At 43.2% G+C, this 16,217-nt stretch overlaps 1 protein-coding gene across 2 annotated transcripts in view; it reads left to right on the top strand.

Annotated features, from left to right (window-relative positions):
* LARP4B (La ribonucleoprotein 4B) overlaps nucleotides 1-16,217 on the top strand; it is an 81,833-nt gene that overhangs the window by 60,090 nt on the left and 5,526 nt on the right. Inside the window, exons 11-16 of one of the 2 annotated variants that reach the window (XM_053922042.2) lie at nucleotides 658-711; nucleotides 795-1,004; nucleotides 3,495-3,601; nucleotides 4,290-4,541; nucleotides 8,849-8,894; nucleotides 13,700-13,861. In XM_053922042.2, coding sequence (XP_053778017.1) covers nucleotides 658-711; nucleotides 795-1,004; nucleotides 3,495-3,601; nucleotides 4,290-4,541; nucleotides 8,849-8,894; nucleotides 13,700-13,861 — 831 coding nt within the window. The remainder of the gene's footprint in view (nucleotides 1-657; nucleotides 712-794; nucleotides 1,005-3,494; nucleotides 3,602-4,289; nucleotides 4,542-8,848; nucleotides 8,895-13,699; nucleotides 13,862-16,217) is intronic. The other variant, XM_053922043.2, reaches the window with a different exon arrangement.

Here is a 16,217-nt window from a genome sequence, read left to right as displayed (position 1 = left end):
ACCAATACTCTGGGGGGAGACACAGGAGTTAGGATCATCTCCCTACCCTTAAAGGAAGGTTTTTCTCTGGAGAAACAGTAGCGTGTATAAAGGAAACCTGCAGATTGTTCAGTGTTAAATGGTGTGGAGGCCGGGGAAAAAAGAGAATCTGAAAGATGGGTTTTAATTGGATGGGGTGACGACTCACCAGGAAGTTAGGTGGGTCTTAGCCTTTAGTGTTATGGAGGGGGGTGCGGAGAACAATAAGGACTTTGGAACATTGAGATTCTGGTCTTTTCCTTTCCCAAACTGTAATCTGAGTTTCAAATTAGAGTTAACACTAGGAACTCAACACCTGTTTTTTCTCCCTATGTCAAAATTCTTAGCCTGTGGTCTCTGGTAGGCTTTCATGGTTACCTATTAGTACTTACAAAATATATACACAGATTGTCTATGAGAATTTTGGGTAGAGAGTCTGTACCTTTTAGCAGGTTTTTTTTCTTTTTTTTTAAGGAATCTGTAACCCAGAGAAGGTTAAGAATCATAGTTCTAGGTCTTGTCCACTTAAAATACAAGTATAGTATTTTAACTATATAATTCCTTATTTGACATATTAACTGTCAGTTCATCTTGTTTATAAGATTAACACAATGATACTTTGGATGATTTTATCCTTAGGCTTACAAATATCTACGTGAAGAAGTCAAAACTTTTCAAGGAAAACCAATTAAGGTAAGCAAGACCACTGGTAATACTTTATTTGTATATCAGTATTCTAAAGTATTCTAATAGATACTTACTATATTTTCACACAGGCACGGATAAAAGCAAAGGCAATAGCTATAAACACATTTTTGCCAAAGAATGGATTCAGGCCCCTGGACATGAGCCTTTACACACAGCACCGTTACACAGCATCCTTTTACTTACCTCCCATCTATAGCCCCCAGCAGCAGTTCCCTCTGTACAGCCTGATTGCTCCCCAGACATGGTCAGCAACACACGGCTATCTCGATCCACCCTTGGTGAGTCCTGTCTTGTCTTGTTGCTTTTGTAACAATTGTGTTATGGATACTGCACTAGATGCTTTGAAGGACAGAGATCTTCGTCTGATACGTGAACCAGATAGGTCTACAGTTTACTGTAGAAAAACAGACCTTCCAGTTCTTTGGTAGGTTTTTTATTTAATTGAGAGATAAATAAGAAGCCATGTTCATTAAAAAACCTTCAAGCACTGTACTATCAGTCCTTTGCCCAGTTGGCCTGCCCTCCTGTCTAACATTTTCTTTTCTAAATGTAAGGATATGTATTCCTGGCAAAACAAAGTGTGATACAAGCTCTGGGGTGGGTAGCAGGGACCTGTGAGCACAGGGTAGGGTGGGGGCGATGCCTTTAAGGAAAACATTGTTCTAATAGGCTTCTAACAGTCAAGAACAAGTAAAAGACATGCCATCTTATAAACTTTATTTCTCACACCAGCCTTATGGTTGGTTGGCATGAGTAATTGTTGCATATTTTGGCCTCAGTTAATGCCTGGGGTTGGAATCCATAGATTTGTAATGGATCCAGTCCTTTTTCTCCAACTCTGCTGGTACAGATGTTAGAAAGATTGGGTGGGCCCGGGCACCAGTTTGATGCAGTGGATGTATCAGGGCTGATCAATGGCAGGAAAAGAAGTGGTCATTTGGCTCCTGGCTGGGAAGTGGGGTGGGAAGTGAGGTTTATACTGGGTTGCCAGCAGGGTTAGTTAGAACCATAGCAATGGAAGGGTAGAGTATGCAGAAGGCTGTGGTTAGAAAATGGATCGAGCTAGAAATTTTGAGGATATGGCTGTGGACCACATCAGGGAAAGTTGGGGTGGTCCATCAGCTGTGTGAGAAATGAGAGACATGAGCTGAGCCCCATCATTAGGGCTCACCGAAGGCTCTTGTTACCCCTGAGGAGTGTAGAGAAGATGGTAACTAAAGAGGGTGAGCCTGAGAGAAGGAGTGTTGCCTCAGCTGGATGGTGGATGCCTGTTACCTACCAGAATGTAAAGATGTCCATGAAAAAATGATGGAAAAAACAAAGGTGACAAGTAGGTGGTTATTGCAAAAATGGGACACAGAATTACTTAGAATTTATCAGGTAATGTATCACCTTATAAGTGGAGCGTATCAGAAATGCTGTAAGGGGAGGAAGCTATATGAGAGTAGCATGCACAGAAGCACCTGGGGTGGTGGTGGTTGTGTGGCCAGTGTTTCTGAGCAAAGGCACAGCTGAGATGGGGACTGTACAGGTTCTTAAATGTGTGTTGAGATGTATGGGCTTCATCTGTGGTGTATGGGATGTGAGAAGGACAGATGGGGAGAGAAATGCATCAGGAGAGGTCCTCATGGGCACAGAGCCCCTCGGGTCTAGAGACACTCAGTGAAAGATGGTAGCAGACAAATGCTCACATGCAGAGTTGTGTCTCTCTCTTTTGAGTGAATCCTAATGGTTCACTCAAAGTGTATTACTTTTTTGACATATGTGCTACGTTCTGTAAAATGTACTGATAGCCATATAGTTAATATAGCACAGGAGAAATGTAAAAGGAAAAAGAGTCCATAAACTCCTGTGTTGAATAATTTCTCCAAAGGAGGCCACTGCCATGCTTGTGCTGTCCTTGAATTAGTTTGCTCTTCTAATTTCTCTAATCATGCATATCCCTTTCCAGAATGGGGTATGTCGGGACCCTGAATCAGTTGACTGGCCATTTGGGATGGTCCCTGGTCTGGTTTGTGAGGCTCTTTGCTTGCCCTAAAACACTGCATTTTTGAGCAAAAGTGAAGAGATGGTGCCTATTAATTCTCAGCAAGTTATATTATTATGTTAGTTAACTAATTTATTTTTAAACTCTTGGGCAAAATTATTCAAATATCAGAGTTTTATACATGTGAAAGTGCATACATGAAACTATGCCTCTTGATGGATCTTCCCATGATAAACAGTCATCAGAATCTAGTTCTGGGGTGATTGACATAATTTTAAATATTCTGACTCTTTCAGACTGTGGAGTTTCTCATTAGTGCATTGGGGTTTCTAACAAAATTTCAAGTCCGTCTTTCTCCCCCAGCATTTCAAGGAATTCCATTACAGTCATCAGGAATAAGAAGGAATTGCTGACTTATTACCAGTCTGGAGGTTGCTGTACAGTACATTAGGTTGAGCATTGGGACTTTCTAGACAAGCATGTGGGGTCTTGGAGGCACTTCCCTCTCTGTCAATTTCTGCCTGTGGGAATCCTTATCCTCATGGGTTTGCTGGGAGGATCATCTGAAACAGCCCAGGAATAAGCTTAGCCACAGCTTAACTTTTGGCCATTAGCAATATCTTGTACAATGCTCTTCCTAAACCCATGAATATTTTAAGTATGAAATGGAACATAGCCTCCTTGACACATCGAGAAATGACTCAGGTTACATAAGAGGCAGTGTTAGCCAAGTTGAAGTCTGGTTATGGTTTGTTGACTTGTTTGTTTTTAATGAATCTAGGTAACTCCATTTCCAAATACTGGATTTATAAATGGGTTTACGTCTCCAACCTTCAAACCCGCAGCATCTCCTCTGACTTCACTTAGACAGTACCCTCCAAGAAGCAGGCAAGTTCCGTGAGTGAATAAAATGGTGTTTTGCCATGATTTGTAATAAGAGGTCACTGCTACATTGTATGCTTTAAAACCAAAGCGGAAAAAAAAAAGTGTTAAACCTTGGTCATTCTCACTGTGTGCGTGAATTGTTTACTAAGAGGCTATTTGTGACAATTGCTGATGATGTACTTGACTGCTAGTAATGTTCATCCGAGATAAAACTACTTGAAGCATAGAATTACTGAAAGTGCTGCTAGTGGTGCCTACGTACAGGGGTGATCTCTTTAGAAAATGTCTTCTGGGACAGCTTACAGCCATGTGTGCCTGTTTTTCATTTGAAAATTGGTACTGTAGTTATAGGTTTGCACTGTCAACACTATCAGACATACACATTAACTATTCCTACCATTTCTATATTTTTTCTGAATTGTGAGCACATTTTACCTTCCAGGGGTGTCCAATCTTTTGGCATCTCTGGGCCACACTGGAAGAAGAAGAGTTGTCTTGGGCCACACATTAAATACACAAACGCTAATGAAAACTGATGAGCAAAAAAGAGGTTTTAAGTAAATTTATGATTTTGTTTTGGGCCATATGTGGCCCATGGGCTGCAGGTTGCACACCCCTAGTCATTGCTTTGTGAGCATGCTCATTTCATCATGTGATCATTCATAACTGAGCCTTTACATTTTATTTGCAGGAATCCTAGTAAATCCCATCTGCGCCACACCATTCCTACTGCAGAGAGAGGGCCTGGGCTGTTAGAAAGTCCATCGATATTTAACTTCACTGCGGATCGATTAATTAATGGTGTGCGGAGCCCACAAGCAAGGCAGACAGGCCAACCTAGAACCCGCATACAGAACCCTCCAGCTTATGCCAAGAGAGATGCTGGGACCGGGCGGGTGGAGCAGAGTAGTCTTGAATCCTCTCCTGGCCTAGGTAGAGGCAGGTGAGTTATTCAGAACAGTTGTTGGATGGGTACTGTGTACTTATAAAACTATTAATATTTTCAAATTCCATTAATTGAGATATGTTTTTTATAATCACTATTTTCAGATATATCACAGAACATCAAATTGAAGGCTAAACCGTCGCAGGTTTTATATAATGACACAGAGGGGTTACTTTTAGAGCAGGGATCTAACTAGTGTCATGGGTGGAATGGAACCATATTAGGTCACAGTTATTATTTATGGAGATGGGCAAGCGGAGGAGATACCAGACTCCACAATCTGTGAGCCTCTGGTCTCCTCCCACTCCTGCCCGTACAGAGAGCCTATGTTTTCTCTTCCCAGCCTTGCTTCTTTTCTAGCCAGCAGGGTCATAGAATAGACAGATACTGAGTTGTGTAGCCAGACAGACTACACAAGAGTTTAAACCAGCCAAGAATTTAAATTCCATAAGTACTACATTTATTTATAAACAGAAGCTGTTACAGTTAAGTAGGTTGCTGGTTGGTCACATTTAGGGGAAGATTTATATCACTGGGTGTTCAGTCTAATACAGTTGGTTTTGCAATGCCTGTGGTCATTACCTGGGTCATTACTGTATCCTAACAATGGGCTGCATCCACTGTCTTTTTCCTTTGACGCAGTTTGCTGTTGCTTGCTGCCTTGCCTTCTGCCACTTACACTTGATTAGAGAGGTGAAATTAAGAAGGTGGAAGTGAGTCCCAGATTTGCATTTAGTCACTGCTCTCCTGTCTGGGGTTGACAGATTGAAGCTGGCTTTATTCAGTTTGTTCTCTTAGTGGCTCATTCGATATGCCCTGTCATGAAGGAAGTTCCCTCTGATGGAGAACTAGTTCAAGCTGCATAAGCTTTTTTTGTTTGTTTTTTTAAACCTACTTTGAAAACTGTAGATGAACATATTTCTAAGTGTTTCATAGAGGGTACAGCACAGTGTCTGACATGCAAACTCCAGTAACATTGTTTTTTCTTCTTCCTGGCTCAGTATGTGCCTCCAGTGCAGATTGGGGGTGTGGAGGGCCAGAGGCAGGCCATTGTACTCATGGTGGTTAATCCGCACGGCCAGGCCTTGGAGGGGTTGTAAAATAGAGTTAGAATGACTGAAGACAGCAGCATGCTGCAGGTGAACTGGCACAGAACTGAGTATTAGAAATTTGATTTAAAAAGTTGGTTCAGCAGATGCTGGAAGGCTGAAAGGCAAAGGGGGACACTGAGGAAATGCAGAGGCAGTTACTTCAGGAAGGAGCTGCTACCGATGGGGTGGGAACATTGGGAGCATTTGGGCTTTATCAGAGTGGTAGGTTTGGAGCCAGGCTTATGGAATTGAGGCCAGACCTAAGGAAGGGCCATGCCTGCTATGCTGCTAGAGGGACAGTGCAGAAAAAGTACCACCAGGAAGACAGGTTCCTATATCCTTCCCTCACTTCTCCATCTCCCGCTAGCACTTCCTATTGGGAAAAGCTTAATAAGATGTGTCATGATCATGGAAAGACAGGGCCTGAGGAACACCTGTCCATTGTCACACAGGAAGGTAAGGGTCCACATGAAGCTGAGAAGCATCTGGTTGACCAACCTCTGGCCACATGGATACAGTCTTCCCACAGCACTTGAACTTCCGAGCTACAGCAGTGATGAGTTAATGCCTTTGCCCCCAAAATGGAGACCCCCACATAGTCTTACCCTGAGGACTGAAACCACCACTAGCAAGAGTTGAGATGACATGCAGCAGTGTACATGACACATATGGAAAAGCTGTTCAGGAAGCCCTGGTTGATATTGATGGGTGATTCCTTCCCTCTTCCTCACATTTCCTTTGTTTTTAGACAAGGTATCGGGCTGTCAGGGCTGTGCAGCCAGAGGGTGACCCTGCAGGACCTGAGCCACAGTGGCTGTACCCACTGCCAGTACTCCTTTTTTTCTGGGTTTTGTTTTGTTTTCCATTAACTTTCTGTGTTGTGCATAAGGAGCAGTATGAGGCACCCCAGAGAATCCCCTTGGACACACATGGTTCTCCAGCCCCTCTGTAGCAGCAGCCTGCGTAGCAGTCACCTTAGTCAGGTTCAGTGGCAGGAGGAACTTCAGCTGAGCAGATGCTTAGTTATGTCGCCTGGTGAGTGCGTTCTGCTCTAGGGACCAAGACAGCCAAACCCCTAGAATTCAAAGCTGTGGGCACAGGAAGCAGAAATTGTGCTGGTAAAATATTGGGTGTATCCTAATAGTCTACTGGCACCATGGAGCACACGATCTCCTGTGCTCATGGTGCCTGGACCTCTGCACTGCCATGGCCCGAGCTATGGCCATGTGCAGAGCATATGCTGCGTCTCCTGAGTTAGGGCCATCCTTTGAGGGTACTGCTGGCCCTAGCTTTGCATCTCTCTTCACTCAGCCAGTCTGCTCACCACTTCTGCTGCCGTGGGATGGGCCTCTGGGTCTCACCTGCTCTGCACAGGCACCATGGGGTCAAGGTGGCTTCTCCTTAGGTCTGCTGAATGGAGCTGATGGAGTTCTGCCTCCTCCAGGATGGGACAAGGCTCCTTCAGAATGGGCCAAGGCTGGCACCCCTAGGGTGGTGGTCAATAGGCTAGCCTTGGCACTAGAGGTTCAAGTGTGACTACTGCATACCTGGGGTGACCAGGAAGAGGCTAACTGGTCACCACATCTTTTCTCCCTGCTGTCAGGGGTCTCTTCTGAAGTGAATGACTTCAACACAGATGCCTTCGCACTGTTCTTTCCACAAGACTTCCAAAGTCTTCTGTCACCACACTTGGGTCCTAGTCTTTGTGAGTCTCTCATTCAGCCAGATCCTTAGCTCCCCTGCTTGAGAACCAGTGTAAATCTGTACTTTCAGCCATTTCAGCCTCCAGGCACAGTGGATAACAAGTATGTTGCTTGAAGTTCTGCCACCTGGGGTGATCCTCCTGCCCCCTAGCTTTTGGAGGCGCTCCTAAATAGGGTTTGAACTAAGGTGGTCTTGATACTGCATGGCCATCGGTAATCCAGGTCTGGAACTTCCCCCTTGTCCCTGTGCTGAGAGACTTTCCACGAGACTGTAGATGTAGATTGAGAGCAAGGGGTAATACACAGGACTGGAGCCCTGGCTCTATTGTGCCACTTCTGCTGCTGGTGGGTGCTAGTGTTTGTGCCCGCCTCCATGGTTTAGTGCCCCATTTATGATGGGCAGCTCAAGTCCGTGGTCACTGATGTTTACAGTGAAGCCTTTAGGCTATACTAAGAGCCATTTGAAAGCAAGGAACTGTTTCTGGAATTGATTTTGCAGCAGAGGGTGTGGCTTTGGTCCAAAATCCTAGGGGTTTGCACTGTGTTTCTGGAGGGGTGAACGAGAGGCTCCATACGTATCCTACTTGGCATAGTTGAGGGCTCTAAGCTCATTATTTTAATTAGTTAGGCTACTTTGGGCAAGGCTGCTTGTAGATGTCCTGTAAAATAAAGGAATTAGTCAAGACTATTTCTAACCTCCTCCCCCGCTTATATAATACAAATGTCCCCACAGAGTCTTCGCATTTACATGAGGTGACAAAGGGTTAAATAAATAGAAATGAAATAATAAATTGGAATAATATGTGAATTCTTAGGCCACATAGCCCATTAGGGCAGTGGTGGAAGTGTCTTAGTATCCTCAGGGCGGGCTGTGGTCACTTAGGTTATGCATTGTGGTGTATGGCCCAGTTCTGCTGCCTCCAGGGTCTGGCTGGGTCTGAATTGTAGACTATAGAACACTTCATGCAGCCAGCAGCTGGGTAGAGATGGTACTTGAGGTTTAGAAATGCTTGTGTGTTTGGTGTTAAAGGGTAGGCCGTTCACTTGGCAGTCTGAGGGTTGAGGGGACAGCGAGAGCTGATCAGGCTATTGGAGTTTTTGCATGTCAATGATAATCTGATACATTTCATCACCATTCTCTAACAGTTCACCTGTGTGGTTTAGTGTTAGATTTTATACATCCTGGTCCAACTGAATGGATGTTCAAATATTTATATCATGATAAGAATTCTGAATAGCTACTAGGAATATTCTTTGAATATTTTGATTTACCTATCTAGACATCAGTTTTAGTCTTTTACTATACAATTTATGTTTTTCATGGGTTTTTTTTTTCTTGTTTTTTTGGTTTTTTGCTTACACTTCTTAAGTGTAAGCTAGGATTTCAACCCAAAAGTCGTTATGAAAGATTACAAAGTCATAAAGATTGAATGTGTTGCTCTTATATATGCCCAATGAAATATGTTCCAAGTGGGAAAAAATTAAGTCTTCTGCTTTTTCTCTCCTCTAGGAAGAATTCCTTTGGTTACCGGAAGAAAAGGGAGGAGAAGTTTACAGTGAGTACATGAAGCTTGTGTCATTTCTGCAAGACATTTAAATCTAATTTATATGAAGAAAGGATGAGATATAATTGAGTAAAAGTTAAGGTGTAATAAGGAGCATTTCAAAAGAAGTTTTCTTTTAATGTGATATCCATTAAGTGATAGCTGATATTTTTGATTCTCTAATGGGGAGAAAAGGTGGTGGCTAGTTTTCTGAGTTACTACATGGTGCACATGTGTGCCTGTGTTACAGCCAGAAGCATACTATACACGTGATGTGGTTGATCTGCAGGTGTCCACGCGAGTCCTTGCTGTGTAGTTAACTTTATAATATAATTTAAAATAACTGGGCTCATTAGGTTTGGCAAGCAGAATAAACTTCTCCCATATAGGAAATATTTCATCAGTCTTTTTCCTTCAAAACATTGTGCCCACTATGCAGAAAGCATTGTTGCCTCTGCAGTAACTTATGGTGGTGGATTTATGTGAGTGGTAGGCACATGAGGCAGGGTCCCGTCTTCCTGAGTGATGACAGTTCAGCCAGTACTCTGCTGAGCTTTGATGAGTGCTGATAAGGTACATTTCCACAGAAAGTGGTGGAGAACATCCTGGCAGTACACAGAATGATATGAAGGAAAGAAGGATGTTTACTGGCCTTGTCGGTATAGAATTAACTCCACACTTGGAGGGTTGGCAAGGACAGAACATTTTTGGTCCAGCCGCCTGAGCTATCAAGTATGCATTTTCTCATTACAGAGAACGTGTTTTCTTTGGAACTTAGCAAGTACCAATTAGATGTAACACCAATAATTCTATGTTATTGGCCAGTTTAGTCTAGTTTTTGGTGAACCCCTTGGTAAGGCAATTTATATCGACTGATTTCAGTTAGAATTAATGATTGCTGTGATAGTTGGACTAACAAGACTACCATCTGAATCTCTTCAGAGCCTAGTTATCTGACATGAGTTACTCCCATTGCTCACTCACTACATCACCTAAAGAGGTGAAATTTTCTCTCATAGCCATGTTTGTTTCATTTTGTTTCATATACCTGATTCATGTGCTAATCCCTGGGAACTATTTAGAAGCCCAGGCACATGACACATTTATACTTATTACAGAGTATACCTATTGTTGCATTGGGACATTCTGATGACTTCAGAAACCTCGAGTCATCAGACTTCTGGCCAAGATGGAGGCGTGGGTAGATATACTTTGCCTCCTCACACAACCAAAAGAAGGACAACAACAAATTTAAAAACAAAAAAACAGTGAGAACTGCCAGAAAATCGAACTGTATGGAAGTCTGACACCCAAGGAGTTAAAGAAGAAACGTTCATCCAGACTGATAGGAGGGGCAGAGATGGGCAGCCAGGGTGGAAAGGACTCGTGGCAAGGCGGTGACTAGAGGACCAGGCGGTCCCACATTTGCGTGCAGATAAACCGGAAGGAACAACTGGGGAGTGAGACAGACCACACAGCCCAGGGCTCCAGCATGGGGAAATAAAGCCTCAAACCTCTGAATGAAAAAACTGGGGGTTGTGGCAGTGGGAGAAACTCCCAGCCTTACAGGAAAGTCCGTTGGAGAGACCCACAGGGTCCTGGAAGGTACACAAACCCACCCACCTGGGAATTAGCACCAGAAGTGCCCAATTTACTTGTGGGTAGCATAAGAAGTGACTGAAAGCCAGCAGAGAGCTGAACAAGTGGCATTATTCCCTCTTGGACCCCTCCCCCACACTCAGCATTACAACACAGCAAAGTGGGTTGCCCTGTCCTGGCAAATACCTAAGGCTCTGCCCCTTGCTACATAACAGGTGCGCCAAGACAAAATATATATATATATGGTCCAAATGAAAGGACAGATCTAAGCTCCAGAAAAAAATAAAACTAAGCAATGAAGAGATAGTCAACCTATCAGATGCACAGTTCAAAACAGTGGTAATCAGGATGCTTACAGAAATGGTTGAGTATGGTCGCAAAATAGAGGAAGAAGTGAAGGCTATGAAAAGTGAAATAAAGGAAAATGTATAGGGAATCAACAATGAAGGGAAGGAAACTGGGACTCAAATCAACGGTTTGGACCAGAAGGAAGAAATAAACATTTAACCAGAACAGAGTGAAGAAACAAGAATTCAAAAGAATGAGGAGAGGCTTAGGAACCTCTGGGGCACTTTATTTAAACATTCAACATCTGAATCATAGGGGTGCCAGAGGAAAAGAGGAAGAGCAAGAAATTGAAAACTTATTTGAAAACATAATGAAGGAGAACTTCCCCAATCTGGCTAAGGAAATGGACTTCCAGGAAGTCCAGGAAGCTCAGAGAGGCCCAAAGAAGTTGGATCCAAGGAAGTACACACCAAGGCACACCATAATTACATTACCCAAGGTTAAAGATAAGGAGAGAATCCTAAAAGCAGCAAGGGAAAAGGAGACAGTTACCTACAAAGGAGTTCCCATTAGACTATCAGCTGAATTCTCAAAAAAGACCTTATAGGCAAGATGGGGCTGAAAACAAATATTCAAAGTAATGAAAGGCAAGGACCTACATCCAAGAATACTCTATGCAGCAAAGCTCTCATTTAGAATGGAAGGGCAGATAAAGTGCTTCCCAGATAAGGTCAACTTAAAGGAATTCATCACCACCAAGCCCTTACTACATGAAATGTTAAAGGAATTTATCTAAGAAAAAGAAGATCAGAACTATGAACAGTAAATTGACAACAAACTCACTAGTATCAACAACCGAACCTAAAAAAAGAAAAACAAACTAAGCAAACAACTAGAACAGGAACAGATTCACAGAAATGGAGATCACATGGAGTGTTATCAGTGGGGAAGGGGAGGGGCAATGGGGGAAAAGGTACAAGGAATAAGAAGCATAAATGGTAGGTACAAAATAGACAGGGAGAAGTTAAGAATAGTGTGGGAAATGGAGAAGCCAAAGAACTTAATATGTGTGACCCACGGACATGAACTAAGGTGGGGGAATGATAGTGGAGGGGTACAGGGTGGAAAGGAATAAAGGGGAGAAAAAGAACGGGACAATTGTAATAGCATAATCAATGAAATTATTTTAAAAAAATTTTTATAAAGAAGTACCAATAGGTAGTTACAGAATACTCATGGGGATATAAAGTACAGTATAGGAAATGGAGTAGCCAAAGAACTTATACTCATGTCCCATGGACATGAACAGTGGTGGGGGAAGTGCCTGAGGGAGTGTGTGTTGCTGGATGGAGGGGGACTAAGGGGAAAATCAGGATAACTAATAGCTTAGGCCATAAAATATAATTTAAAAAAGGGGAAAAAAATAAAGAAACCTAGAGACATCAAAGCGTGTGAGTGTTGGCCCAACCAATTCCATAGGACCAACGTAACATTCATACCTCACCCAAAGCCCATCAGTTCTAAAAAACGTTAAACACTGCCTTCAAGATCAAACTTCATCTGTAAGTGCTGTCATTTTGTATCTCCTGTGTCTGGGCAGTTGTTACTTGACTCTTTTGTCCCTGAAAATGGAGAGTAAGTTTTTGTGAAGTCTTTCTCCTTGGAATTGCTTATCTTCTGAAAATATGCAGGTGTCTAAAATAAAACTTGAAAATTGATTTGAGTTCATGATGTCTATGCATAACCTCTAGGTTTGCTGAGTTACAGAGACTGCTGTGGCTGCAGTTAGTAAGTATAAGCTTTGCTCCGAGGGTTCGACTTAGCACCTACCCCATAATAAAGGAAGAGAGGCTGGCAGGCTGCCATCTCAGGTCCATGTCATTCTTCCCCTGCTCTCACTTGAGTTCTAACAGATTTTCTCTAGATTCTACTTCTGGAGTAGAATCTTCCTACTGTATAAGTTTCTGGGAAGTATCGGCCCTTCCAAGTTAAATGAGCCCCACAACAGGATTGTGTCTACTCAGAGTGGCCGACATTTAGCACAGATACAACCTAGACTCATCTCCCTTTCTGTTCCTTGTACCCTTCAGCCAAGGACCTGGACACCTACAAAATGATATCTAGCATGTGAAAACAGATTGATTATAGTTTTTCAGTAAAATTATATCACTGGCTTTCTCCTGAGATCTTGGGTTTATGATTTACACTTGGATATCATTCTGCTGAATTTACTTTCTTAAAGTCAGGAATGTGATAATATCTAATACCATGTTTTTACATAGTGATTTAAAAATATAAAGTGTTTCCATAAGTTAGTTTTAGATAATGGAAGCGTCCCCTTTTTTTGTGTAATTGTTTTTCCCTCCCCTTGGTAGGTAACCTGTAAAATTTCTTACTTAAGTTGTAGAGAGTTCAAAGAGTGGCCTTTTTTGTTTTGTTTTCTTTACTATCTCCTTTATGACTTGGATTGCACATTATTTCATAAAACTTGTCTGGAGATGAATAGGTTAATGTCTAGACCCAGGCTACTCTCATTTTTGACAGTGGGGTCCAGTTGTTCTACAGTGTATTCTTGGTTCATAGCTATCACTTTGCTGCCTACCTGTGTCCTGCACGGTCTGTGTCAGCCAACTGTACCAGGAACCAGAGGGTCTTGGTCATAGGGAAGCAGCCCCACACAACTTGCGCAATCATGCCCAGTAGCAGCCTTGAGGACTAAGCTTTACAGCTCTGCTCTCAGAGGGGAAGTTGCCTATTAAGTGACCTTTGATTAGGTGACAAAGTGTTGTTATGGTCAGATTATCTCTATGTTTTTTCAGACAGATACAGAAATCAGATTAGAGAAAGGATTATTGCCTTACTGGTTTGCTGCGTTTCTTAGCACTGTACCATCTTCATTTGTGCGACTTTGTGGTGTTGTTCTCTTTCAGAGGAGTCAGACTCAATCTCCAACGCCACCAAAACCTCCATCCCCGAGCTTCGAATTGGGGCTGTCTAACTTCCCCCCGCTGCCCGGAGCGGCAGGCCACTTGAAGACTGAGGACTTGTTTGAAAACAGGCTGTCTAGCTTGTTATTAGGATCAAAAGAAAGGGTAAGATACATGTCACAAGCCTAGTGTTTGGTAACATTTACTGTGCACTGATTTCCTGCCAGGCACTTGGCTGAGCTCCTTTTCATGTAGATTCGGAGAGTAAATGGCAGAGGTCACACAGATTTTCAGTAGAATCCAGGACTGAAGCCTTTTAGTTCCCAATTTGCCGAGATCAAGGGAGAAACCTGTGCCACAGTGTACAGTACAGATGCTTTCACTCATCTAGAAACTCAGATTACATTTTTATTGTTGATATTCAGGACCTGCCTTTATTTTACAAGTCAGAAGAATAAAACAGAAAAACCTGAATTATACCAGAAGTAATATAGTTTTTAGTAAACTACGTGGATAAGAATAAGCCCAGAATAATTTTAATTCTAGTGGCTTTTGGTGAGCTCTGTAGGCTCCAGACTAGCTGCTTTCACTCCTCTGGGTGATTAGATACCAGCAACCAGATTAAGCTACTGAAGTCATGGGAAATTCATCTCCAGCACTCCTTCTGGGCCTGCTGTTACTTAACAAGGTACAGAGAGATTTCTGCTGCTACCAGGTGTAATCTCCCTGTGTATTTTTTTCCTTCCTTCCTTCCTTCCTTCCTTCCTTCCTTCCTTCCTTCCTTCCTTCCTTCCTTCCTTCCTTCCTTCCTTCCTTCCTTCCTTCCTTCCTTCCTTCCTTCCTTCCTTCCTTCCTTCCTTCCTTCCTTCCTTCCTTCCTTCCTTCCTTCCTTCCTTCCTTCCTTCCTTCCTTCCTTCCTTCCTTCCTTCCTTCCTTCCTTCCTTCCTTCCTTCCTTCCTTCCTTCCTTCCTTCCTTCCTTCCTTCCTTCCTTCCTTCCTTCCTTCCTTCCTTCCTTCCTTCCTTCCTTCCTTCCTTCCTTCCTTCCTTCCTTCCTTCCTTCCTTCCTTCCTTCCTTCCTTCCTTCCTTCCTTCCTTCCTTCCTTCCTTCCTTCCTTCCTTCCTTCCTTCCTTCCTTCCTTCCTTCCTTCCTTCCTTCCTTCCTTCCTTCCTTCCTTCCTTCCTTCCTTCCTTCCTTCCTTCCTTCCTTCCTTCCTTCCTTCCTTCCTTCCTTCCTTCCTTCCTTCCTTCCTTCCTTCCTTCCTTCCTTCCTTCCTTCCTTCCTTCCTTCCTTCCTTCCTTCCTTCCTTCCTTCCTTCCTTCCTTCCTTCCTTCCTTCCTTCCTTCCTTCCTTCCTTCCTTCCTTCCTTCGATTTTATTTATTTATTTTTACACAAAGGAGAAGGGAAGGAGAAAGAGAGGGAGAGAAACATCACTGTGGTTGCCTTTTGCGTGCCCCCTCCTGGGGAACTGGCCCACAACCCAGGCATGTGCCCTGACTGGGAGTCGAGCCAGAGACCCTTTGGTTCGTAGGCTGACGCTCAACCCCTTGAGCCACACTAGTCAGGGCCCCCGCCCTCCCACCATGTCTTTTTCCGAAGGAAATCCACTCCCTACCACCCCCAAATGTCAGGAATCAGAACCCCTGGCTTTTCGGTGGGGAAAGACTACATCCAGGTTGTCAGTAGTCAGGGCCACCATGAAGCCCCTCAGTCACCAAGCCAGGGCTTACATGGGATTTATAACCAGTTTTCAGTCCTTTTCATGCTGGTATGTGGTTACTGTTCCTGTTTTTAACCATCAAGGTTATAATAACAATCATATATTAAACTTGGAATGTCTTCTGCATTATTCTAAACTTCTAAACAGTAATTTCTAAGTTATAGTGTCTCATAGAGGAAAGTGCATTTTAAAAATAATGAATTCTAGTTTTCAGACTGACTTTACTCCCCCCAGTGGTGGGCAGAGCAAGCTGGCGTTCATCCACTTCAAAAATATCAATACTTTGTCTTACATTTTGAGTTGTTATGTAAAATTTCTTTGGAAGAAAGAATTGCTACTTTTAAAGTCAGAGCCTGATTCCATGGCCAGGTGAGAGAGCCTGCATCCCTGCTTCTTGGGGTTGCACTACAGTAGCTTTTTCTATCTCTACGACACTCGAGTTTCAGAGCTGGGGGAGGCTTCAGAGATTTAAGGTGCTGGTCATGTCCTGAGTCCTCACATTCCAGCATGTCAGGACTGAACAGGTCCTGGGTAACTGAGCTTTTACAGAATGGAGGCATTTCCCCTTCCCACATTTCCACCAACCTTGAGCCCAAAGCTGTAAAAGATGATGATTCTTAGGGAGGCTGCATGTCGCTGGTCACCCTGCTGGGATCAGGGGTGTAGATGGTGCCATTCCATTCATCTCCCTCAGCACCTCTCCGTTCAGTTCACTTCTGAACCTTTTGTCTGCTTTGAAAGGTTAAATCTTAAGAAAATGTTCTTTTGACACTTAATCTCACTTTCAATTATTTATTTGCT

Source organism: Desmodus rotundus, chromosome 4 (genome assembly GCF_022682495.2).
Source record: "Desmodus rotundus isolate HL8 chromosome 4, HLdesRot8A.1, whole genome shotgun sequence".
In the NCBI taxonomy this organism is placed as follows: domain Eukaryota; kingdom Metazoa; phylum Chordata; class Mammalia; order Chiroptera; family Phyllostomidae; genus Desmodus; species Desmodus rotundus.
The sequence above is the reverse complement of the archived record's forward strand: the minus strand, read 5'-3'. Positions and strand labels throughout refer to the sequence as shown.